At 48.7% G+C, this 25973-nt stretch overlaps 1 protein-coding gene across 12 annotated transcripts in view; it reads left to right on the forward strand.

Annotated features, from left to right (window-relative positions):
• Positions 1-25973, forward strand: part of LOC140393996 (voltage-dependent L-type calcium channel subunit alpha-1S-like) — an 804045-nt gene that overhangs the window by 719124 nt on the left and 58948 nt on the right. For all 12 annotated transcript variants that reach the window (XM_072480735.1, XM_072480727.1, XM_072480737.1 and 9 more), the window contains one exon: positions 5628-5863. In XM_072480735.1, coding sequence (XP_072336836.1) covers positions 5628-5863 — 236 coding nt within the window. The remainder of the gene's footprint in view (positions 1-5627; positions 5864-25973) is intronic.

The raw sequence follows: 25973 nt of genomic DNA on the forward strand, positions 1-25973 counted from the left end.
CCCATTGATGAAAAAAGTTCTGGGCAGGATTCTCCGTCAGCCGCCGCCAAAATCAGGAAAGGTGATTGGACGGAGAATCGGTTGTGAAGCCAAAATCGTGGCGGGCGGCGGGTGCAGTGCTTTGACACCGGCGTCAATGCATTCTACGCCGCACGTACAGTAAATGCCATTTCCATATCATTAGCAGGCCACCGCGATGCTCTGCCTGCGCCAGGGGGAATTCCCGCAATTCACTTGTGTTATTGAAAATCGGGAAACAGATGCCGTGACTGATGAGGGAGAGAGAGGAGATAGGACATCAGAGGCACGACCGGGATGGTGAGGGGGCCTCCGCCAGCAGCTGGTGATGGGAGGTGCCAGGGGATGGGCGTGGGGTCGGGGTGACCCACCATAGGACCTGGGCGTCCAGGCAACAGTCGCCATTGCCGTGGCCTGCAAGGCAGCCATCTTGCTGCGCACCCCATCACCCTCCGTGTCCTCTGGTAGTCCAGAGTGCCACCGACATTGTGTTCCCCCACTCCCTGCACCCCAATCCCGTCACCCCGCCTCCCCAACCACCATCCACAACCGGCCGACACCGCCTGTGAAGCAGCGAGCGGCCTACCCAAGGGCAGATGGGTACAGTAGCCCCTGCAAGAGAGTGCCAGCCGAAAACCATGGAGCATACTGCTGGCACGGTTAGCGCAAGCCAATGGCAGCAAGGAGGGGCGCCAGGGACAGAGGCCCCCACGGCGCCGGGCAACAACGGGACCAGGGGTGCGGTGGACAGGTGGACAGAGTGCCGGTGGGAATGGTTGGGGGTGGGTTTGGGGATGGGGGCCGGGAGGGGAAATGTGAGCAGGGGCTGCAGTGCAGATCGGCCACCATGTAGCTCAGTGGACCAGGTTGGGCACAAGTGGATGCACCATGCGACCATGTCTGACTTTCACCCCTGCAGACAATGGACTTTGTAATTCACCCAGGAATGGTGGCCTTCATCCTGGCAGCCATGGGGGATGCACTGAGGCTGTACAGGCTGGAGCTGCCCAGGTAGGACCCAGAGGAACAGGAGGTAGCTGGTGAGGGTGGAGAGCCAGCGTCCAAAAGGCTGAGGAGGAGGAGGAAGTGGGAAGGAGTTGCTGCATCAGGGCTCGTGAGTACCGGCAGCCCCTGTCATTTGCGGACCTGCCGGACCAGGCATGCCAGTGAAGACTCCGGCTGAGCAGGGGTCTCTGCGACATATCTGCCAATCATGGCACCACGAGGGAAAGGGGGAGGACACCCGCTCCTGGTGGCCGTCAAGGTCAGCCTGAACTTTTACACAACAGGTGCTGAGTGGGGACCTGTCTGGAATCCCACAGAGCTCGGTGCACAGGTGCATCTGTGCCATTACGGCAGCTCTATATGCCCAATCGCCACAATGTATCAAATACAATGTGAGCCGAGCCCACCAGGATGCCCAGGCAGCGGGGATCGGCTTAATCGCCGAGATGCCCCGGGTCCAGGGGATGATCTACGGGATGCAAGTCCCCCTATGAGCACCGGCGCATGACAGGCTTGTCTTCACGTGCAGATGGTGTGTGACCATGAGATGCGCATCATGGACCCATACTTCATCCTGGCACACTCAACGGTTCCTGACCTCTTTGAGGCGCACATCTGGCTGAGAGGTGGCCTGCTGCGACCTCCACAACATCGCGTAGCAGAGGGGCGGAGAGCTGGAGGACGGGGATTAATGCCAGTCCTTGTACGACGAGGAGGGCGGGGCTGGGCAGGGCATGGGGCCTGGGCAGGTGTGGAAGGCTGCACACCGTGTGTCCCTGGGCCGGTGCTCATGGGACGCTCTAATCGCCTCCAGGTTAACCGACTAGGGGATCTGGCCAGCGGCAGGGACATCTCACCCCAGGGCCCTCCCCGCTGACCATCCCCTCCCATGAACACCCTCCCTGCACAACCCCGCTCCCTTGCAACCTCCTCCTTAAATCCAACCTGCCTCATTACGGGATGCAGGCCCTGGGTTGACAGTGACAGTGTGTCTTGCCCACAGGATGACCTCCGCATCGTTCAACAACCTTAAGACATAGGAGCAGAATTAGGCCGCTCGGGCCATCGGTCAACCCCGCCATTCAATCATGGCTGATATTCTCTCATGCCCATTCTCCTGCCTTCTCTCCATAACCCCTGAACATACAGTGCAGAAGGAGGTCGTTCGGTCCATCGAATCTGCACCGACCCAGTTAAGCCCTCACTTCCATCTCATCCGCGCAAATAACCCCATCTAACCCTTTTGGTCACTAAGGGCAATTTATCATGGCCAATTCACCTAACCTGCACGTCTTTGGACTGTGGGAGGAAACCGGAGCACTCGGCAGAAACCCACGCATACACGGGGAGAACATGCAGACAGTCAGTGACCTAGTGGGGAATCGAACCTGGGACCCTGGCGCTGTGAAGCCACAGTGCTCTCCACTTGTGCTACCGTGCTGCCTTTGCTATCTGCAAACTTAGCAACAGTGCCTTCAGTTCCTGTTTCCAGATCATTAATGTATATTGTGAAATGTTGTGGTCCCAGCACAGACCCCTGAGGCACACCACTAGTCACTGGCTGCCATCCTGAAAAAGGCCCCTTCATCCCCACTCTCTGCCTTCTGCCAGTCAGCCAATCCTCTATCCATGCTAGGATCTTACCCTTAACACCATGTGCTCTTAACTTATTTAACAGTCTCCTCTCGGCACTTTGTCAAAGGCCTTCTGGAAATCTAAATAAATCATGTTCACTGGTTCTCCTTTGTCAAACTTCCTTGTTACCTCCTCAAAGAACTCCTAACAGATTTGTCAGACGTGACCTCCCTTTGACAAAGCCATGCTGACTCTGTCCTATTTTACCATGCACTTCCAAGTACTTTGTGATCTCATCTTTCATAACAGACTCAAATCTTACCAATGACCGAAGTCAGGCTAACCGGCCTATAATATCCCGTCTTCTGCCTCCCTCCCTTCGTAGACAGAGATGTTACATTAGCCACTTTCCAGTCCTCTGGGACCCTTCCTGCCTCTAGTGATTCCTGTAAGATGATTACCAATGTCTCTACAATTTCCTCAGCTATTTCTTTTAGGACCTGGGATATAGTCCATCCGGACCAGGTGACTTATCCACCTTCAGAACTTTCAGTTTCCCCAGAACCTTCTCCTTAGTGATGGCCACTGCACTCACCTCTGCCCCCTGATTGTCCTGGAGCTCTGGCATCCCACTGGTGTCTTCCAACGGAAAGACTGATGCAAAGTAACTATTCAGTTTGTCTGCCATTTCTTTGTTTCCTATTATTACTTCTCCAGCCACGTTTTCCAGTGGTCCAATTTTTGCCTCTCTCTTACCTTTTATATGTTGAATGAAACTCTTCTTATCTTCTTTATATTACTTGCTAACTTGCACTCATATTTCATCTTCTCTCCCCTTATTGCTTTTTTAGTTGTCCTCTGCTCACTTTTAAATGATTCCCAATCCTCTGGCTTCCCACTAATCCTTGCCACTTTGTATGCTTTTTCTTTTGCTTTTAAGCTGTCCTTGACTTCCCTCGTCAACCAATGATGACTTGCCCTGCCCTTAACATGTTTCCTCCTCCTTGGGATGAATTTCTGCTGTGCCTCCCAAATAACCCCCAAAAAACTCCTGCCATTGCTGTTCCCCTGTCTTCCCTGCTAGTCTCCTTTTCCAGTCAACTCTGGCCAGCTCCTCCCTCATGTCTTTGTGGTTACCCTTATTTAATCGTAATACCGTTACATCTGACTCCAGCTTCTCCCTCTGAAACTGCAGGGTAAATTCTATCATATTGTGGTCACTGCTCCCTAAAGGTTCATAGAACAAACATAGAACATACAGTGCAGAAGGAGGCCATTCGGCCCATTGGGTCTGCACCGACCCACTTAAGCCCTCACTTCCACCCTATTCCCGTAACCCAATAATGTTTGCCAATCCCCCCTCCACCCGCTCTGCGGCCAGCCCATCCCATCCTTAGTACCCTTCTGATAGAGCACCGAGGCAGGTTATAATGTTGTGCACAGTTGTTTAATGTGAACATATATATATATACAGCTTTGTGCCCTAGCCCCTATTGCTATACAGTGCCCTGCACCCCTATCAACCTAACTGGTGTCCACCTGTCTGGCCTTACGGCCCCGAATGCTATGCCTAGATGGATCCCCAGGCAGTACACCTGGAGTGGAGGAGGCCTGCTGCGATTCCCGTCCTATGACCTGGGTCCCCTTTGGTGGCCATCTTCTGGGACAGGTTGGCCTGGATGGCCATCGGGCTACTCCATGGGATGGGGGTGCGAGGTGAGCTAACCTCTGAGGCTACCTGGCACTGCCAGACCTGGTGGGGGCGGGGGGGGGCGGGGGGGGGGGGGGGGGGGGGGGGTGAACGGCGAGGTTCACTTGTGCTTTTAAAAATCGAGAAACAGGCTCCGTGGCTGATGAAGGAGGGAGAGGAGGTACGATAGGGAGAGGCGCGACCATGGGCTGCCAGTCCTGGCACTGGCTGGGGTGGGGTCCTGCCAGGGCCGAGGGTGGGGGGGTGTCTATGTATGGACTAAACCGGTGAAAATTCCGTGCTGCCCCACCAGCATTATCCTCATCGACCATTTCTGTTACCTCTTCAAAAAACTCCAGCAAGTTGTTAAACATGATTTCCCCTCTCAAAATCCATGCTGGCTCTTCCTCATCGCCCCACATTTTTCCAGGTGACTACTAATTCTATCCCAAATCTTTTTTTTCTAGAAGCGTGCCACTACTGATGTTAAACTGATTGGCCTGTAATTGCTGGGGCTATCCTTACAACCTTTTTTGAACAAGGACATAACATTTGCAATTCTCCAGTCCTCTGACACCTCCCCTGAGTGGAGAGAAGACTCTCGAACAACCTAACTCACTGATCACTCTAACTGAGACGAATAATGACTGACAATGACGATGCCCTCATAACATCAGGAGTGACTCCATGACATTGTGAAATGCCAGATAATTTGGATATGGCAGTGATAACTCAGAATAAGCAGCAGTGATTCAAAGTGATCAATGAAAAATCCCAAGTAGTTATAGTGAGTAATAATGAAACTAAACAGTTCATAGTGATTACATGGCCATCTAAATGAGTAAAAGTATGTGACTTTGCTCTTTCTAGCAGTCACTGTCATGTGCATTCTTTAGCAAATTCAAAAGCTGGGCAGCATGGTAGCACAGTGGTTAGCACTATTGCTTCACAGCTCCAGGGTCCCAGGCTCAAATTCCCAGCTTGGGTCACTGCCTTTGCGGAGTCTGCATGTTCTCCCTGTGTCTGCATTGGTTTCCTCCGGGTGCTCCAGTTTCCTCCCACAAGTCCCATAAAGACGTGCTGCTAGGTAATTTGGACGTTCTGAATTCTTCCTCTGTGTACCCGACCAGGCGCTGGAATGTGGCGACTCGGGGCTTTTCACAGTAACTTCATATAACTGTTAATATAAGCCTACTTGTGACAATAAAGATTATTATTATTATTAATAAAACAGAAATAGATTTTGAGAATAGATTTAGTTTTTGTTGGAAGTATGTGATAATTGGCTCATTTCAGTTGTGACTGTTCTCACAATCAGGTTTAAATGTTGTCTTTACAGAGAACAGGAGGACTATTTGGAGAACAAGCTGATTCCTACCCAATGGACAGAAGTGGTTCCTTTCAGCATCAGATCACGAGCCAGCGACCATTACAATTCAGTAAATCAGAGGCTCGAGGGGACGAGGCAGAATCGTCACAGAGCAGACCGACAGATTCACCATTCAATACAACCATATTCTTCCCATCAACTGACAACCCAAACATAAATAACGCAAATAACAAGGCACTAAGCAGGTAATGCTGCCAGGCTCTGTCCAGAGCTCCGTCTGGTGCAGATCCAGACTTAATTACCTGCAAATGCTCACATTCTAAGCATTGTCTTGCATCTTTGAATTTGTCTATATATATGTTTCTGGAACATACCTCTTCGTTCACCTGAGGAAGGAGCAGTGCTCCAAAAGCTAGTGTTTGAAATAAACCTGTTGGACTTTAAACTGGTGTTGTAAGACGTCTTACTGTACTCAAAGGTAATGAAGCAGTTTTAATGTCCTTGTCGATTGTCAGATTAGATTGTAGTTGTTCAACTTCAGACATGATGGCCATCCAGGCCAACGTCAGACCAACGTCCTCCAGGAAGTCTGAATCGAACAGTATCATTTTCTGCTACAGTTGACAAATCTTTTGCGTGTAGATCAAAATACTGTTTTTGTTTCAATCGTTGTTGCTGAAGTTTCTTCACAGCAAGATGTTGTTCAGGATCAGAAATTTGTAGCTGAGGTAGAGTTGTTCTTGTGTTCCTGTTAAATAACATCTGAGCTGGAGATAATCTTGATGATAAAGGTGATGACCTATAGAGGGCAGTAGAGTGGTGCTGCTGATTGGCTGTTGCGGGGAAAATCTGCATCCGTGCATTGCGGTCACGGCATCCAGAAAGTGTACCTGAGCAAGACACCCTAGGTGTTCAAGTCAAGGCAAGCATCCAGCAGAGGGCAGTAGAGCTGAGCTGCTGATTGGCTGTTGCGAGGAAGAAGTGACAGTTAAACCCGAAACACTTCTTCAGTGTTTCCCTCCCTACCTCCTCCTCTAACCAAAAAAAAAAGACAATCACTGTAAGGATCCCAGTCAAGTAAAGATCAAGAGGGAGATTCGAGGGCAGATAGAAGTAGAAAGAAGTTGAACCGTGACGTCACAGCCTGCAGGTAAGTGATTGGCTGTGACTGGTAAGTAGTCTTTCTTTTCCCTGTGGTGTTATCGTGCGGGGCGCAGTGGTTGCTAAGTGAGTGCTTGCTGAGAAGGGGAGTTAAATTTTTTTTTAAAACTTACTGTTGGGAGTGTAAAAATGGCAGGAGATCCCAGTGTTATGCTCCTCTTGCTCAATGTGGGAGTTATGGGACGCGACCGATGCCCCTGACTCCTTCATGTGCGGGAAGTATGTCCAGCTGCAGCTCCTGTTAGACCGCATGATGGCTCTGGAGCTGCGGATGGACTCACTTTGGGGCATCCGCGATGTTGAGGAGGTCGTGGATAACACGTTCAGTGAGTTGGTCACACTGCAGATTAGGATTGGTAAGGGAGACAGGGAATGGGTCACCAAAAGGCAGAGAAAGAGCAGGAAGGCAGTGCAGATGTCCCCTGCGGTCATCTCACTCCAAAACAGGTATACCGTTTTGGATACTGTTGGGGGAGATGACTCACCAGGGGATGGCAGTAGTAGCCAGGCTCATGGCACCGTGGCTGGCTCTGCTGCACATAAGGGCGGGAAAAAGACTGGCAGGGCTATAGTCATAGTGGATTCAATCGTAATGGGGAGTAGACAGGCGTTTCTGTGGTCAAAAATGAGACTCCCGAATGGTATGTTGCCTTCCGGGTGCACAGGTCAGGGATGTCTCAGATCGGCTGCAGGACATACTAAAGGGGGAGGGTGAACAGCCAGTTGTCGTGGTGCATATAGGCACCAATGATATGGGTAAAAAACGGGATGAGGTCCTACAATCAGAATTTACGGAGTTAGGAGATAAGTTTTAAAAAGTAGGACCTCAAAGGTAGTAATCTCAGGATTGCTACCAGTGCTACGAGACAGTTAGAGTAGAAATTCAAGAATAGTCAGAATGAATACGAGGCTTGAGAGATGGTGCAGGAGGGAGGGGTTCAGATTTTTGGGACATTGGAACCGGTTCTGGGGGCAGTGGGACCATTACAAATCGGATGGTCTACACCTGGGCAGGACTGGAACCAATGTCCTAGGGGGTGCTTTTGTTAACACTGTTGGGGAGGTTTTAAACTAATGTGGCAGGGGGATGGGAACCAGATTAGGAATTTTGAGGTCAGTAAAGAGGCAGCAACTAAAGCCAGTAAGGTACTAGATAATAAACTCAATGTGACTAAGGGGAAGAGTATACAGGGAAGAGATGATGAACGCAAAGGGACAGGTGGTCTGAGGTGCATTTGTTTCAAAGCGAGAAGTGTAGCAGGTAAGGCAGATGAACTTAGGGCTTGGATTAGTACCTGGGAATATGATGTTTTTGGTATTACTGAGACTTAGAACATAAAACATTACAGCGCAGTACAGGCCCTTCGGCCCTCAATGTTGCGCCGACCTGTGAAACCACTCTAAAGCCCATCTACACTATTCCCTTATCGTCCATATGTCTACCCAATGACCATCTGAATGCCCTTAGTGTTGGCAAGTCCACTACTCTTGCAGGCAGGGCATTGCACGCCCTTACTACTCTCAGAGTAAAGACCTACCTCTGACATCTATCTTATATCTATCTCCCCTCAACTTAAAGCTATGTCCCCTCATGCTAGACATCACCATCCGAGGAAGAAGGCTCTCACTGTCCACCCTATCAAATCCTCTGATAATCTTGTATGCCTCAATTAAGTCACCTCTTAACCTTCTTCTCTCAAACGAAAACAGCCTCAAGTCCCTCAGCCTTTCCTCATAAGATCTTCCCTCCATACCAGGCAACATCCTGGTAAATTTCCTCTGCACCCTTTCCAATGCTTCCACATCCTTCCTATGATGCGGCGAACAGAATTGCACGCAATACTCCAAATGCGGTGCACCAGAGTTTTGTACAGCTGCAACATGACATCATGGCTCCGAAACTCAATCCCTCGACCAATAAAAGCTAACACACAGTACGCCTTCTTAACAACCCTCTCAACCTGGGTGGCAACTTTCAGGGATCTATATACATGGACACCGAGATCTCTCTGCTCATCCACACTACCAAGAATCTTACCATTAGCTCACTACTCTGTCTGCCTGTTATTCCTTCCAAAATGAATCACCTCACACTTTTCTGCATTAAACTCCATTTGCCACCTCTCAGCCCAACTTGATTGAGGGCAGGGCAAGACTGGCAACTAAATATCCCAGGGTATAGATGCTTCAGGTGGGATAGAGAGGGAGGTAAAAGGGGTGGAGGAGTTGGATTACTGGTCAGAGATGATATCACAGCTGTGATTAAGGAGGGCACGATGGAGGATTCGAGCACTGAGGCAATATGGGTAGAGCTAAGAAATAGGAAGGGTGCAGTAACATTGTTGGGACTTTACTACAGGACTCCCAAAAGCGAGCGTGAAGTAGAGGTACAAATATGGAGACAGATTATAGAAATATGTAGGAGCAATAGGGTGGTCGTGAAGGGAGATTTTAACTTCCCCAATATTGAATGGGACTCGTGTAGTGTTGGAGGCGTAGATGGAGCAGAATTTGTAAGGAACATCCAGGAGAGTTTTTTAGAGCAGTATGTAAATAGTACAACTCAGGAAGGGGCCATACTGGACCTGGTATTGGGGAATGATGCCGGCCAGGTGGTTGAAGTTTCAGTCGTTGATTACTTTGGGAATAACGATCACAATTCCGTAAGTTTTAGAATACTCATGGACAAAGACGAGAGTGGTCCTAAAGAAAGAGTGCTAAATTGGGGAAAGGCCACGAATTACAAAATTCGGCAGGAGCTAGGGAATGTGGATTGGGAGCAGCTGTTTAAGGGTAAATCCACATTTGAAATGTGGGAGTCTTTTAAGGAAAGGTTGATTAGAGTGCAGGACAGACATGTCCCTGTGAAAATGAGGGATAGAAATGGCAAGATTAGGGAACCATGGATGACGGGTGGAATTGTGAGACTAGCTAAGATGAAAAAGGAAGCATACACAAGATCTAGGCGACTTAAAACTGATGAAGCTTTGGAGGAATATCGGAAAAGTAGGACAAATCTCAAACGCGCAATAAAGAGGGCTAAAAGGGGTCATGAAATATCTTTGGCTAACAGGGTTAAGGAAAATCCCAAAGCCTTTTATTCATATATAAGGAGCAAGAGGGTAACTAGAGAAAGGATTGGCCCACTCAAAGACAAAAGAGGGGATTTATGCGTGGAGTCAGAGGAAATGGATGAGATTCTTAATGAGTACTTTGCATCGGTATTCACCAAGGAAAGGGACATGACGGATGTTGAGGCTGGGGATGGATGTTTAAATACTCTCGGTCAAGTCGGCATAAGGAAGGGGGAAGTTTTGGGTATTCTAAAAGGCATTAAGGTGGGCAAGTCCCCAGGTCCGGATGGGATCTATCCCAGGTTCCTGAGGGAACCGAGGGACGAAATAGCTGGGGCCTTAACAGATATCTTTGCAGCATCCTTGAGCACGGGTAAGGTCCCGGAGGACTGGAGAATTGCTAATGTTGTCCCTTTGTTTAAGAAGGGTAGCAGGGATAATCCAGGGAATTATAGACCTGTGAGCTTGACGTCAGTGGTAGACAAACTGTTGGAGAAGATACTGAGGGATAGGATGTATTCACATTTGGAAGAAAATAGGCAGCATGGTTTTGTGCAGGGAAGGCCATGTCTTACAAACCTAATAGATTTCTTTGAGGAAGTGACAAAGTTAATTGATGAGGGAAAGGCTGTAGATGTCATATACATGGACTTCAGTAAGGCGTTTGATAAAGTTTCCCATGGCAGGTTGATGGAAAAAGTGAAGTTGTATGGAGTTCAGGGTGTACTAGCTAGATGGATAAAGAACTGGCTGGACAACAGAAGACAGAGAGTAGTGGTGGAAGGGAGTGTCTCAAAATGGAGAAAGGTGACTAGTGGTGTTCCACAGGGATCCGTGGTCAGGATTTGTGATATACATAAATGATCTGGACGATGGTATAGGTGGTCTGATTAGCAAGTTTGCAGATGATACTAAGATTGGTGGAGTTGCAGATAGCGAGGAGGACTGTCAGAGAATACAGCAAAATATAGATAGATTGGAGAGTTGGGCAGAGAAATGGCAGATTGAGTTCAATCCAGGCAAATGCGAGGTGATGCATTTTGGAAGATCTAATTCAAGAGCGGACTATACGGTCAATGGAAGAGTCCTGGGGAAAATTGATGGGCAGAGAGATCTGGGAGTTCAGGTCCATGGTACCCTGAAGGTGTTAACGCAGGTCGATAGAGTGGTCAAGAAGGCATACAGCATGCTTGCCTTCATCGGACGGGGTATTGAGTACAAGAGTCGGCAGGTCATGTTACAGTTGAATAGGACTTTGGTTAGGCCACATTTGGAATACTGCGTGCAGTTCTGGTATGGAGGGTGCTAGCTATGAAGAAAGGTTGAGTAGATTAGGATTGTTTTCGTTGGAACGACAGAGGTTGAGGGGGGACCTGATTGAGGTCTACAAAAATATGAGAGGTATGGACAGGGTGGATAGCAACAAGCTTTTTCCAAGAGTGGGGGTGTCAATTACAAGGGGTTACGATTTCAAGGTGAGAGGGGGAAAGTTTAAGGGAGATGTGCGTGGAAAGTTTTTTACGCAGAGGGTGGTGGGTGCCTGGAACGCCTTGCCAGCAGAGGTGGTAGAGGCGGGCACGATAGCATCATTTAAGATGCATCTAGACAGATACATGAACGGGCGAGGAACAGAGGGAAGTAGATCCTTGGAAAATAGAAGACAGGTTTGGACAAAGGATCTGGATCGGCGCAGGCTGGGAGGGCCGAAGGGCCTGTTCCTGTGCTGTAATTTTCTTTGTTCTATAAGGAAGTAGTGCTACATAGAAATCAGATTGTGAATCTTTTGATTTGCTCAGTAAATGTTGTATGATGTAGAGGCCTTTCTCAGCCTTCCTATTGGACTGTGGGAAATGAGGGATTGAGGTGATGTGGTCAAAATTGTAATTTGTTGAAAATTCTTTCCACTCATAACTCCAAAAATATGGCCATTGTCAGACATGACCGTACGAGGAATACTATGCCTGGCAAATATTTCTCTGCATGCTTTGATTACAGTATTGGATGTAAGATCACTCAACTTGTGTGGGACGCCGCCAGTGTCCCTGCTGATTTCATCTGTGGGAAGTGCACCCATCTCCAGCTCCTCAAAAACCGTGTTAGGGAACTGGAGCTGGAGCTGGATGAACTTCGGATCATTCGGGAGGCAGAGGTGGTTATAGATAGAGGCTTCAGGGATGTAGTAACTCCGAAGAATAAAGATAGATGGGTGAAGGTGAGAGGGGCTGGGAGGAAGCAGTCCGTACAGGGATCTCCTGTGGTCGTTCCCCTTAGTAACAATTATACCGCTGTGGATACTGTTGGGGGGAACGACTTACCAGGGGTAAGTCATGGGATACAGGTCTCTGGCACAGAGTCTGTCCCTGTTTCTCAGAAGGGAAGGGAGGAGAGGAACATAGAACATAGAACAATACAGCGCAGTACAGGCCCTTCGGCCCACGATGTTGCACCGAAACAAAAGCCATCTAACCTACACTATGCCATTATCATCCATATGTTTATCCAATAAACTTTTAAATGCCCTCAATGTTGGCGAGTTCACTACTGTAGCAGGTAGGGCATTCCACGGCCTCACTACTCTTTGCGTAAAGAACCTACCTCTGACCTCTGTCCTATATCTATTACCCCTCAGTTTAAAGTTATGTCCCCTCATGCCAGCCATATCCATCCGCGGGAGAAGGCTCTCACTGTCCACCCTATCCAACCCCCTGAGGAGTAGAGCATTAGTCATTGGAGACTCCATACTTAGGGGGATAGATAGGAGATTCTGTGGGAACGAGAAAGACTCACGGTTGGTGTATTGCCTCCCAGGTGCCAGGGTCCGCGATGTCTCGGATCGTGTTTTCGGGATCCTTGAGGGGGAGCAGCCCCAAGTCGTGGTCCACATAGGTACCAACGACATAGGTAGGAAAAGGGATGGGGATGTAAGGCAGGAATTCAGGGAGCTAGGGTGGAAAATTAGATCGAGGACAAACAAAATTATTATCTCTGGGTTGTTACCTGTTCCACGTGCTAGTGAGACGAGGAGTAGGGAGAGAGAGCAGTTGAACACATGGCTACAGGGATGGTGCAGGAGGGAGGGTTTCAGATTCCTGGATAATTGGGGCTCATTCTGGGGTAGGTGGGACCTCTACAAATGGGATGGTCTACACCTGGACCAGAGGGGTACCAATATCCTGGGGGGATATTTGCTAATGCTCTTCGGGAGGGTTTAAACTAGTTCATCAGGGGATTGGGAACCTGAATTGTAGCTCCAGTATACAGGAGGTTGAGAGTAGTGAGGTCATGATTAAGGTTTCAAAGTTGCAGGAGTGTACCGACAGACAGGAAGGTGGTTTAAAGTGTGTCTACTTCAATGCCAGGCGCATCCGGAATAAAGTGGGTGAACTTGCAGCATGGGTTGGTACCTGGGACTTCGATGTTGTGGCCATCTCGGAGACATGGACAGAGCAGGGACAGGAATGGTTGTTGCAAGTGCCGGGGTTTAGCTATTTCAGTAAGCTCAGGAAAGGTGGTAAAAGAGGGGGGAGGGGTGGCATTGTTAGTCAAGGACAGTATTATGGTGGCAGAAAGAACGTTTGATGAGGACCCGTCTACTGAGGTAGTATGGGCTGAAGTTAGAAACAGGAAAGGTGAGGTCACCCTGTTAGGGGTTTTCTATAGGCTTCCGAAAGGTTCCAGAGATGTAGAGGAAAGGATTGCAAAGATGTTTCTGGATAGGAGTGAAAGTAACAGGGTAGTTGTTATGGGGGATTTTAACTTTCCAAATATTGACTGGAAACGCAATAGTTCGAGTACTTTAGATGGGTCCATTTTTGTCCAATGTGGGTTTCCTCACATTCCTCCAGGAGGGTTTCCTCACACAGTATGTAGATAGGCCAACGAGAGGCGAAGCCATATTGGATTGGGTACTGGGTAATGAACCAGGCCAGATGTTAGATTTGGAGGTAGGTGAGCACTTTGGAGATAGTGACCACAATTCGATTACGTTTACTATACTGATGGAAAGGGATAGGTATACACCGCAGGGCAAGAGTTATATCTGGGGAAAGGCAATTATGATGCGATGAGGCAAGACATAGGATGCATCGGATGGAGAGGAAAACTGCAGGGGATGGGCACAACGGAAATGTGGAGATTGTTCAAGGAACAGCTACTGCGTGTCCTTGATAAGTATGTACCTGTCAGGCAGGGAGGAAGTGGTCGAGCGAGGGAACTGTGGTTTACTAAAGCAGTTGAAACACTTGTCAAGAGGAAGCAGGAGACTTATGTAAAGATGAGACGTGAAGGTTCAGTTTGGGCGCTCGAGAGTTACAAGTTAGCTAGGAAGGACCTAAAGAGAGAGTTAAGAAGAGCCAGGAGGGGACATGAGAAGTCTTTGGCAGGAAGGATCAAGGATAACCCTAAAGCTTTCTATAGATATGTCAGGAATAAAAGAATGACTAGTGTCAGTCAATGACAGTAGTGGGAAGTTGTGCGTGGAGTCCGAGGAGATAGGAGAGGTGCGAAATGAATATTTTTCATCAGTATTCACACAGTAAAAAGACAATGTTGTCGAGGAGAATACTGAGGTACAGTCTACTAGACCAGAAGGGCTTGAGGTTCATAAGGAGGAGGTGTTTGCAATTCTGGAAAGTGTGAAAATAGATAGGTCCCCTGGGCCGGATGGGATTTATCCGAGGATTCTCAGGGAAGCTAGGGAGGAGATTGCTGAGCCTTTGATCTTTAAGTCATCTTTGTCTACAGGAATAGTGCCAGAAGACTGGAGGATAGCAAAAGTTGTCCCCTTGTTCAAGAAGGGGAGTAGAGACAACCCCGGTAACTATAGACCAGTGAGCCTTACTTCTGTTGTGGGCAAAGTCTTGGTAAGGTTCATAAGACATAGGATGTATAATTATCTGGAAATGAATAATTTGATTAGAGATAGTCAACACGGTTTTGTGAAGGGTAGGTCATGTCTCACAAACCTTATAGAGTTCTTTGAGAAGGTGACCAAACAGCTGGATGAGGGTAACGCAGTTGATGTGGTGTATATGGATTTCAGTAAAGCGTTTGATAAGGTTCCCCATGGTAGGCTGTTGCAGAAAATACAGAGGCATGGGATTCAGGGTGATTTAGCAGTTTGGATCAGAAATTGGTTAGCTGGAAGAAGACAGAGGTGGTGGTGGTTGATGGGAAATGTTCAGACTGGAGTCCAGTTACTAGTGGTGTACCACAAGGATCTGTTTTGGGGCCACTGCTGTTCGTCATTTTTATAAATGACCTGGAGGAGGACGTAGAAGGATGGGTGAGTAAATTTGCAGATGACACTCAAGTCGATGAAGTTGTGGACAGTGCGGAAGGATGTTACAAGTTACATAGATAAGCTGCAGAGCTGGGCTGAGAGGTGGCAAATCGAGTTTAATGCAGAAAAATGTGAGGTGATTCATTTTGGAAGGAAGAACAAGAAGACAGTGTACTGGGCTAATGGTAAGATTCTTGGTAGTGTGGATGAGCAGAGAGATCTCGGAATCCATGTACATAGATCCCTGAAATTTGCCACCCAGGTTGAGAGGGTTGTTAAGAAGGCGTACGGTGTGTTAGCTTTTATTGGTAGAGGGATTGAGTTTTGGAGCCATGAGGTAATGTTGCAGCTGTACAAAACTCTGGTGCGGCCACATTTGGAGTACTGCATGCAATTCTGGTCGCTGCATTATAGGAAGGATGTGGAAGCATTGGAAAGGGTGCAGAGGAGATTTACCAGAATGTTGCCTGGTATGGAGGGAAGATCTTATGAGGGAAAGCTGACTTGAGGCTGTTTTCATTTGAGAGAAGAAGGTTAAGAGGTGACTTAATTGAGGCATACAAGATGATTAGAGGATTAGATAGGGTGGACAGTGAGAGCCATTTTCCTCGGATGGTGATGTCTAGCACGAGGGGACATAGCTTTAAATTGAGGGGAGATAGATATAGGACAGATGTCAGAGGTAGGTTCTTTACTCAGAGTAGTAAGGACGTGGAATGCCCTACCTGCAACAGTAGTGGACTCATCAACATTAAGGGCATTCAAATGGTCATTGGATAGACATATGGATGATAAGGGAAGAATGTTGATGGTCTTTAGAGTGGTTTAGAGTGGTCGGCACAACATCGAGGGCCGAAGTGCCTGTACTGCGCTGTAATGTTCTTTAAAAAAAACTTCATGACTTCAGGAAAATTTGAATAATAGTCAATGACTAATATAATAATAATAATTTATTGTCACAGGTATGAAGTTACTGTGAAAAGCCCATGTAATCCTTGCCAAAGAAATTAAAGTGATCGATACCTATTTTCACCCATGGTGACGTAACAATGTCATGCTGTTGCAATGATTCCTTGCATTGTTGCCTCTGATGTGTCTGACACGTTGAACATGATGAGATCATGTCTGAAATATCTTTATTAATACCTGGCCAATAAGATTGATTGTCTGGCTCGGCATTTACATTTCTCTACGCCGAGATGACCTTCGTCAAGCCTAGTAAGCATTTCTGACTTCATGCTGTCTGAAATGACGATTCGATCCTGTCTCGGCAAAATACCATTCAAGATAGTCAGTTCAGACTGTATGCTCTGGTATCGTGGACAATGACCGTTTGCCCAACCATGTTGTAAATGATGTATAACTTTGGTCAAAGAGACATTTTTCTGTGTTTCTATGCAAATTTGTTGAAGCTTTGAATCAGAGGCTGGAAGTAACCCTCTGAAAAGTTGCAGGTGAGAATCAATGTCATTGATTGATTCCTCTTGAAGAATATCAGTGTTGATGGATCTGGATAGAGTGTCAGCTATGATTAAATCTTTACCTAGAGTGTATATAAGATTAAAATCATATTGCACAATTTCATCATAAGTCCTTGTAGCCTTGGTGTCATCTCATTTAAATTATTTTCAGTGATGTGTGCAAGTGGACCATGGTTTGTTTCTACAGTAAACCTTGGTAAACCATAAACGTAGTAGTGGAATTTGGTAATTCCAGTCACAAGTTTAAGACACTCCTTTTCAATCTGGGCGAACCTACACTCAGTCGCAGTCATGGATATGGATATGTCGGCAATGGGAACCCAATTATTGAAATGGTCTTGTTGAAGTAGAACTGCACCTATGCCATTCTGACTAGCATCAGGTGAAATTTTAGTGGGCTTGGTCGGGTCAAAGAAGGACAAGCTGGGAACTTGGATCAACTGTTGTTTCAGATCTGTCCATTCTTCAGTATGACTCTGAGTCCAGTTGAAATCAGTATTCTTTCTGATTAGCTGACATAATGCAGTTGTTCTACTGGAAAGATTCTTGATGAACTTCCCTAGAAAGTTAACAAATCCGAGAAAGCGAAAGCCTGCTTTCTTGTCTTGCGGTATTTACATTGATTTTTGGCTTGTACTTTGTCTTTGTCCGGCTTGATACCATTGACTGTAATGTTGTCACCTAAGAATTTCAAAGAAGAGGTGGCAAACATACATTTAGCTTGGTTCAGCTTTAAATCGAATTTGTGTATTCTTTTGAACACTTCTCGAAGACGACTCATGTGTTCTTCTGGAGTTGTAGACCAGATGATTATGTCATCGACATAAACACGAACACCTTCAATATTCTCTGTCATTTGTACCTTATAGAATGAAATGCACAAATGATTCCTAAGGGCATTCTGATGAAACAATACCTTCTGAAAGGTGTGTTGAAGGTACAGAGGAGCTTGCTGGAGTCATCAAGCTGCATCTGCGAAATGTGAATCTTTCTAGAATTTCATTAGTTTGCACTTTACAATGGTCATCAAATTTCGCAATTACTTGTTCAAACTTTGACTTATCTTCACCATCAGTAAAATTAAACGAATTGCATATTTCAATTGCTTGCTGTCCTGCTAGGGACAGAAGTAAAGCGGTCAGTCTTGCTTCAGACGCTGCATTAAAATCACTAGCTTCTAGATAGAGCTGAAATTGTTGTTTGAACAACTTCCAATTTAAATTGAGATTACCAGTGGTCTTTAGATGTCTGGGAGCTTGGACTTGGTCCATCAAAACTATGTTTTTGTTGAGGATTCTGAAGTTGCGATGACTTCACCAGTCGAATAGTTGATTCCGATTTTTCTTATTTTTGTTCAAATTTCCTTTACTAATCAATCTTAAAAGCCTAATTTATCCTGGTGCCATGTTATTACTTTGCGTAATATATATATTTCTCTTTTGAACCAGCCGAGTTGTTGGAATGAGCCGTAGTCTTCGTGTAAAGATAAACTAATTTATTGAGTAATATAAATAATATTGTGAGTTCTTTTTACTTAATACTCAACTAGTAAAACAAATGAGCAATCATAAATATAACTAACTAAATGATATTTTGAAAACTAATAACTTCTTCTCTCTCTAGCTTTCCTATGTCTGTTCTCTCTGCACTCCTGATACACACTCCTTCAGAAAGAGGGAAACTATTTAAATAGGTCCTGACAGTGAGACATCCAGTGGTCAATTGACTGTACCAGCATTACATATATTGATCATGTATATTGATATACAGAGATCATTAGAGTGCAGACACCGCACAGACCGTGACGCAAGCCAGGAAAGGAACCCAGCAGGTGGCAGTACAGAACTACCACGTGACTCTGTACTTCGTGTGTCAGGAGATAGTCGTGTTAGTGGATGGTCATACTTGCAATCGCTCTAGTGTCATGTGAGAGTCCCTTTACGAAAAGTGTGTTTTATCAAATGGCTGCAGTGATGTCATTGTGTGGGTGGAGCTGGAATGTGATTCTGCTTTTTACTTTCTTTTTGAGCTGGAAGCTCTTTTTGGTTCTGTGTTGTAGTTTCGCTTTCAGTTGGAGAACTGCATTCAAACCAAGCTTATGTATACTGGTCTCTCTCTCTGTATGTTAAACAAGGTGTTTAGACCACTTTTTAAAAAAAAAATATTTATTAAAGTTTTTTAACACAATTTTTCTCCCTTACAAACAATAACCCCCCCCCCCCCCCCCCCCCCCACCTTAACAAAAAAAAACGAGAAATCGCGCAGAGCAAGATATATACATGGCAAAATGATATTTACACAGCTTTGTACACTGGCCCTCACCCGTACGTGCCAGTTTCCCCAACCCTTCATGTTATCTCTTGCTCATCCACCCTCCCAGGCAGTCCCCCCCCTCCCCCCCCCCCCCCCCCCCCCCCCAAGGTTGCTGCTGCTGCTGACCGACCTTCCTCTAACGCTCCGCAAGATAGTCTAGGAACGGTTGCCACCGCCTGTAGAACCCCTGCGCAGACCCTCTCAAGGCGAACTTAATCCTCTCCAACTTTATGAACCCAGCCATATCATTTATCCAGGCCTCCAGGCTGGGGGGCTTCGCCTCCTTCCACATTAGCAAGGTCCTTCTCCGGGCTACTAGGGACGCAAAGGCCAGAATGCCGGCCTCTTTCGCCTCCTGCACTCCCGGTTCGTCCACTACTCCAAATATTGCTAGCCCCCAGCTTGGCTTGACCCGGACTTTCACCACCTGAGATATTGCTCCCGCCACACCTCTCCAGAACCCCTCCAGTGCCGGGCATGACCAAAACATATGGACATGGTTCGCCGGGCTCCCTGAGCACCTTCCACATCTGTCCTCTACCCCAAAGAACCTACTCAACCTCGCCCCCGTCAAGAGCGCTCTGTGGACCACCTTAAATTGTATCAGGCTGAGCCTGGCACACGAGGAGGAGGAATTAACCCTACCTAGGGCATCAGCCCACAGATCTTCCTCTATCTCCTCCCCCAGCTCCTCCTCCCATTTACCCTTCAACTCTTCTACCAGCGCTTCCCCCTCTTCTTTCAACTCCTGGTGTATTTCCGACACCTTGCCCTCCCCGACCCATACACCCGAGATCACCCTATCTTGAACTTCTAGTGCCGGGAGCAACGGGAATTCCCTCACCTGTCGCCTTACAAAAGCCCTCACCTGCATATATCTAAAGGCATTTCCCGGGGGTAACTCGAACTTCTCCTCCAGTGCCCCTCGGCTCGCAAACGTCCCGTCGATGAACAGGTCCCCCATTCTTCCAATCCCCGCCCGATGCCAGCTCGGGAACCCCTCCGCCCTTCTTCCCCGGGACAAACCGGTGGTTATCCCTGATCGGGGACCACACCGATGCTCCCATTGCACCCCGGTGCCGTCTCCACTGGCCCCAGATCCTTAGCGTTGCCGCCACCACCGGGCTCGTGGTATACTTTGTCGGCGAGAGCGGCAGCGGTGCCGTCACCAACGCCCCCAGGCTCGTTCCTTTACAGGACGCCATCTCCATCCTCTTCCATGCCGCCCCCTCTCCCTCCATCACCCACTTGCGGATCATCGCCACATTTGCTGCCCAGTAGTAGCTCCCCAGGTTTGGCAGCGCCAACCCTCCTCGGTCCCTACTGCGTTCCAGGAACCCTCTCCTTACTCTCGGGGTCTTATTGCCCACACAAACCCCATAATACTCCTGCCTACTCTCTTAAAAAAGGCCTTAGTGATCACGATGGGAAGGCACTGAAACACAAACAGAAACCTCGGAAGGACTATCATTTTGACCGACTGCACTCTACCCGCCAGCGAGAGCGGTAACATGTCCCATATTTTGAAATCCTCCTCCATTTGCTCCACCAACCTCGTCAGATTCAGTTTATGTAGGGTCCCCCAACTCCTGGCTATCTGGATCCCCAGATACCGAAAGCTCCCCTCCGCCCTCCTCAGCGGTAGGTCCCCTATCCCTCTTTCTTGGTCCCCCGCCTGTAATACAAAGAGCTCACTCTTCCCTACATTGAGCTTATAGCCCGAAAACTCCCCAAACTCCCTTAGAGTCTGCATGACCTCCACCATCCCTCCATTGGATCCCCCACGTACAGCAACAGGTCATCCGCATATAGCGACACCCGATGCTCTTCTCCCCCTCGGACCACCCCCCTCCATTTATTAGACTCCCTCAATGACATGGCCAATGGTTCGATCGCCAATGCGAACAACCGGGGGGACAGGGGGCACCCCTGCCTCGTCCCTCGGTACAGTCGAAAGTACTCCGACCTCCGCCGGTTCGTCACTACACTCGCCATCGGGGCTCTGTAAAGGAGCTTGACCCAATTGATGAACCCTACCCCGAACCCAAACCTACGCAGCACCTCCCAGAGGTACTCCCACTCTACTCGGTCAAAGGCCTTCTCCGCGTCCATAGCTCCCACTATCTCCGCCTCTCCCTCCTCCGATGGCATCATTGTCACGTTTGTGTTTAGTTGCCTGCCCTTTACAAATTCCGCCTGGTCCTTGTGGATTACCCCCGGGACACAGTCCTCGATCCTCGTGGCCAGCACTTTTGCCAGCAACTTTGCATCCACATTGAGGAGCGAGATCGGCCTGTACGATCCACATTGCAGTGGGTCCTTGTCCCGCTTTAGGATCAAAGAAATTGTCGCTTCCGACATTGTCGGGGGCAGGGTCCCCTCCTCATTAAAGGTCCTCACCAGTAGCGGGGCCAACAGGTCTGCGTACTTCCTGTAGAACTCCACCGGGATTCCGTCCGGTCCCGGGGCCTTCCCCGCCTGCATGCTCCCCAAACCCTTGCTCAGCTCCTCCAACCCAATTGGTGCCCCCAAACCAGCCACCTCTTGCTCCTCCACCCTCGGGAATCTCAGCTGATCTAGGAATCGACTCATCCCCTCTTCCCCTGCTGGTGGCTGGGATCTGTACAGCTCTTCATAAAAGGCCTTGAATACCTTGTTTATTTTCGTTGCACTCCGAACCGTGGCTCCCCTTCCAGCTTTGACTCCCCCATTTCCCTCGCTGCCATCCTCTTACGGAGCTGGTGTGCCAGCATCCGACTAGCCTTTTCCCCATACTCGTAGGTCGCCCCCTGCGCTTTCCTCCACTGTGCCTCCGCCTTCCCTGTGGTCAACAGGTCAAACTCCGTCTGGAGCCGTCGTCTTTCCTCAAGTAATCTTTCCTCCGGGGCCTCTTCGTATCTCCTGTCCACTCTCAAAATCTCCCCCACTAACCTCTCCCTTTCCATACCCTCTGTCTTCTCCCTATGAGCCCTAATGGAAATGAGCTCTCCCCTGATCACCGCCTTCAACGCCCCCCCCCCGTACCACCCCCACCCGCACCTCCCCGTTGTCGTTGGCCTCCAAGTACCTTTCGATACACCCCCTCACCTTCCCACACACCACCTCGTCCGCCAGCAGTCCCACATCCAGCCGCCACAACGGGCATTGGTCCCTCTCCTCTCCCAGCTCCAGTTCCACCCAGTGCGGGGCATGGTCCGAAACGGCTATAGCCGAATACTCCGTCCCCTCCACCCTCGGGATGAGCGCCCTACCCAGAACAAAGAAATCTATCCGGGAGTAGGCTTTGTGTACATGGGAGAAGAAAGAAAATTCCCTGGCCTGCGGCCTTGCAAACCGCCATGGGTCCACTCCCCCCATCTGATCCATAAACCCCCTAAGTACCTTGGCCGCCGCCGGCCTCTTTCCAGTCCTTGATTTGGAGCGGTCCAGTGCTGGATCCAACACTGTATTGAAGTCCCCTCCCATTATCAGGCCTCCTATCTCCAGGTCCGGAATGCGCCCCAACATGCGCTTCATGAATCCTGCATCATCCCAGTTCGGGACGTATACGTTTACCAACACCACCCACGTCCCTTGCAGCCTACCGCTCACCATTACATATCGCCCTCCATTGTCCGCTACAATAGTCTTGGCCTCAAATGACACCCGCTTTCCCACCAATATTGCCACCCCTCTGTTCTTCGCGTCCAGTCCCGAGTCGAATACCTGTCCTACCCATCCCTTTCTTAACCTGACCTGGTCCGCCACCTTCAGATGTGTCTCTTGGAGCATGGCCTCGTCCGCCTTCAGTCCCTTTAAGTGCGCGAACACTCGAGCCCTCTTCACCGCCCCATTCAGGCCCCTCACATTCCACGTTATCAGCCGGATTGGAGGCCCCCCCCCCCCCCCACGCCCCGCCAACTAGCCATCTCCTTTTCTGGGCCAGTCCCGTGTCCATGCCTCCCTCACCCTCCAGTCCCCCACAGGGGGGACCCCCGTCCCGACCACATCTTCTGTGTCCCATTCCCTTTCGGCCAGTGCAGCAGCAACCCTTTCCCCCCCCCTTCCCCCCCTCCCTTCCCCCCCGCTAGACCCCTGTCTAGCTTTTTTGCTCCCCCCATGTCACTCCCGTAAGTCAGCTGACGCCTGCTGACCCCGGCTTCCCCCGCCGTCCCATTGACCTCCCCATGTGGGAGTCTCCCAATCCATATGCATTCCTTCGTTCCCCTTCCCGCCCTTCTCCCCGCGCTTTCCAAAGCCCGCTCCGCCCCCTCTGGCACAGCTCCTTGTCTCTCTCCCACAGCCCATGTAACATTTCCTGCGCGTGATTGACCCCCTATGTACAACAACCATCACACATCAAACCCCAAAACATCCCCCCCCACCTTCACAAACCCTCAGTCAGAGTCCAACTTTTCGGCTTGTACAAAGGTCCACGCCTCTTCAGGTGTTTCGAAGTAATAGTGTTGGCCCTTGTATGTGACCCACAGTCGCGCTGGCTGCAGCATTCCGAATTTCACTTCTTTCCGGTACAACGCCACTTTGGCCCGGTTGAAACCCGCTCTCCGCTTTGCAACCTCCGTGCTCCAGTCCGGGTATATTCGGATCTCTGCATTGTCCCACTTACTGCTCCGCTCCTTCTTGGCCCATCTCAGGACCCACTCTCTGTCCGTGAACCGGTGGAACATCACCACCATCGCCCCTGGCGGCTCATTTGCCTGGGGCTTCTTCGCCAGCACCCGATGTGCCCCGTCCAACTCCAGCGGCCTCGAAGGGGCCTTCGTGCCCATCATCGCCTCGAGCATCGTGCTCGCGTATGCCCCGGCATCAGCCCCCTCCACTCCCTCAGGGAGACCCAGGATTCACAGATTCTTTCTCCTCGACCTGTTCTCCAGGTCTTCGAGTCTTCCCGCCCACCTCTTGTGTAGCGTCTCGTTCTGCTCCACTCTCACCGCCAGGCCCACGAGCTCGTCCTCGTTCTGACTGACTCTTTTCTGTACCTCCTGGATCTTAGCTTCGTGGGCCTTCTGCGTGATCCCGAGTCCTTCAATTGCCGAAAGCATAGGCGCCAACATCTCTTTGCGCATCTCCTCGCGCTGCTCCTCGAAGCAGCGCTTGATGAACTCCTGCAGCTCCCCTTTGTCCCTGGCCGCTGCCATTTTGTTTTCTTTCCCTCGCTTCTCCCGTTGCTCCAGTGCCTCTCCTTTGGCCGTTACACTTCTGGTCCGTTTCATAGAAGTTGACAGTGTTTGCTTCACCAGTCTGCCCCAAAAAGTCTATGGAAACTCCTGAAAAAGGTCTGAGAGTCGGCTCCAGACGGGAGCTGCCGAATGCGCGACCTACTCCTCCATGGCCGCCACCAGAAGCCTCGTCCCTGCTTCTTCAATGGCCCTGGTAGATCTTTTCACAGTTGTTCCCTCTGCTGCTAGAATTCACCTTTGATAGAGTCAAGCCAGATTGCAGCTTTAAGCTTGCCCTTCCCCCGCCTGCATGCTGGAAGAGGCCCTCGCCTACTGCTGCAGCTCAAGCCAAATCTTTCACTGTTTCTGCCGGGTCTGGTAGCCAAAAGACACAACACTCCTGGGGGACACTGTCAGGGGAATGCTGCAGCCGTCTTCCCACACCGGGAAATGTCAAACAAATGCCGTGGGGGCCCTGTAAAAGAGCCCAAAAGTCCGTTCCAAGCGGGAGCTGCCGAATATGCGACCTAGCTCTGCATAGCCGCACCCGGAAGTCGTGTTTAGACCACTTGATAATTTAAAAGTGATAACTGTTTTCTGTAGAGAATTCAAACCTACTGTCTTTGTTAAAAAGTGTTTTGGCTTATGGATGTTGTTAGGAAAGTTACTAAGGGTTACCTATAGAGTACTGTATCTTTTTGGGAGGTTATCAGTGTTGGTAGTTGGTAAGATGTTTACTGTGGGTTTATAAAATGTTAACTTGATTCATAGAATAAACATTGTTTTGTATTAAGAATATTTTAGGTCTCTGTTGCATCACACCCGTAAAGTGGGCCCTTGTGCTCCCCATAACCAAAATCTATTAAAAGTAGTGGGTCAAGTGAACTCCTTGATATACAATGGTGTTCTCTAAACCCTGGCCCATAACAAATTGGGGGCTCGTGGGATAAAAGGCTATCTTTCGTGATTGGGTTAGCTTAGTGAACTTAAAGGCAGTGAGGGGTGAGCATATTTGTGTTTGCTTTTCAGGCGTGGTATTCCAGTTTAAGGAGGGAGTGTATTGTGGACAATGGCGCTTTCAGAGGCTCTGAAGTTTTTGGGGGTGGCGTTGATCACACGCAATACCTTATGAACAAAGACTAAAAACAGGCTTTTAGATTTGGCAAAAACATTGCAGTTAACATTACCTGACAGAATACGAAAAGATGATGTACTTACAGTGGTAGCTGAGCGCTTAAAATAGCCTGAGATACAGTCGGACTCATTGGAAATGGCAAAAGTTCAGTTACAAATCAAGCAACTTGAACAGGAAAAAGAATTAAAGCAGCTTGAATACGAAATGAAAGAAAAGGAGAGAGAAGAAAGAAAAAAAGAAAGAATAGCTCTGGCAGAACAAAAAGAACAAGAAAGGGAGGTGCAGATCAGGGAAAAGAAAAAGAGAGAGATAGAGGTAGAGAAGAAAAAGAAAAGGAGAAAGAGGAAAGGGAAAAAGAGAAAGAGTTTGAACTTCAGAAAATGGCCATGAAACATGACAGTCAGTTAAAATTGGGGGATGTTAAGGGAAACTTACAGTTTGAGGATAGTGATGAGGTTAAAGTGAAAGAGCGTCATAGTCAAAGGCTTCATGGGGATCGATTTAAATGTGTCCAAGCATTGCCAAGGTTTGATGAGAAGGAGGTGGAAGCCTTTTTCATTTCATTTGAGAAGGTAGCTAAACAAATGAAATGGCCACAGGACATGTGGGTATTACTGATTCAAACAAAGCTGGTAGGTAGGGCTAGTGAAGTGTTTGCATCACTATCAGAGGAGGTATCTGGGACGAATGAGGAGGTGAAAAAATCCATCTTGGGTGCATATGAACTAGTGCCTGAAGCCTACAGACAAAG

The sequence above is a fragment of the Scyliorhinus torazame genome, chromosome 17, assembly GCF_047496885.1.
Source record: "Scyliorhinus torazame isolate Kashiwa2021f chromosome 17, sScyTor2.1, whole genome shotgun sequence".
Taxonomy (NCBI): Eukaryota; Metazoa; Chordata; class Chondrichthyes; order Carcharhiniformes; family Scyliorhinidae; genus Scyliorhinus; species Scyliorhinus torazame.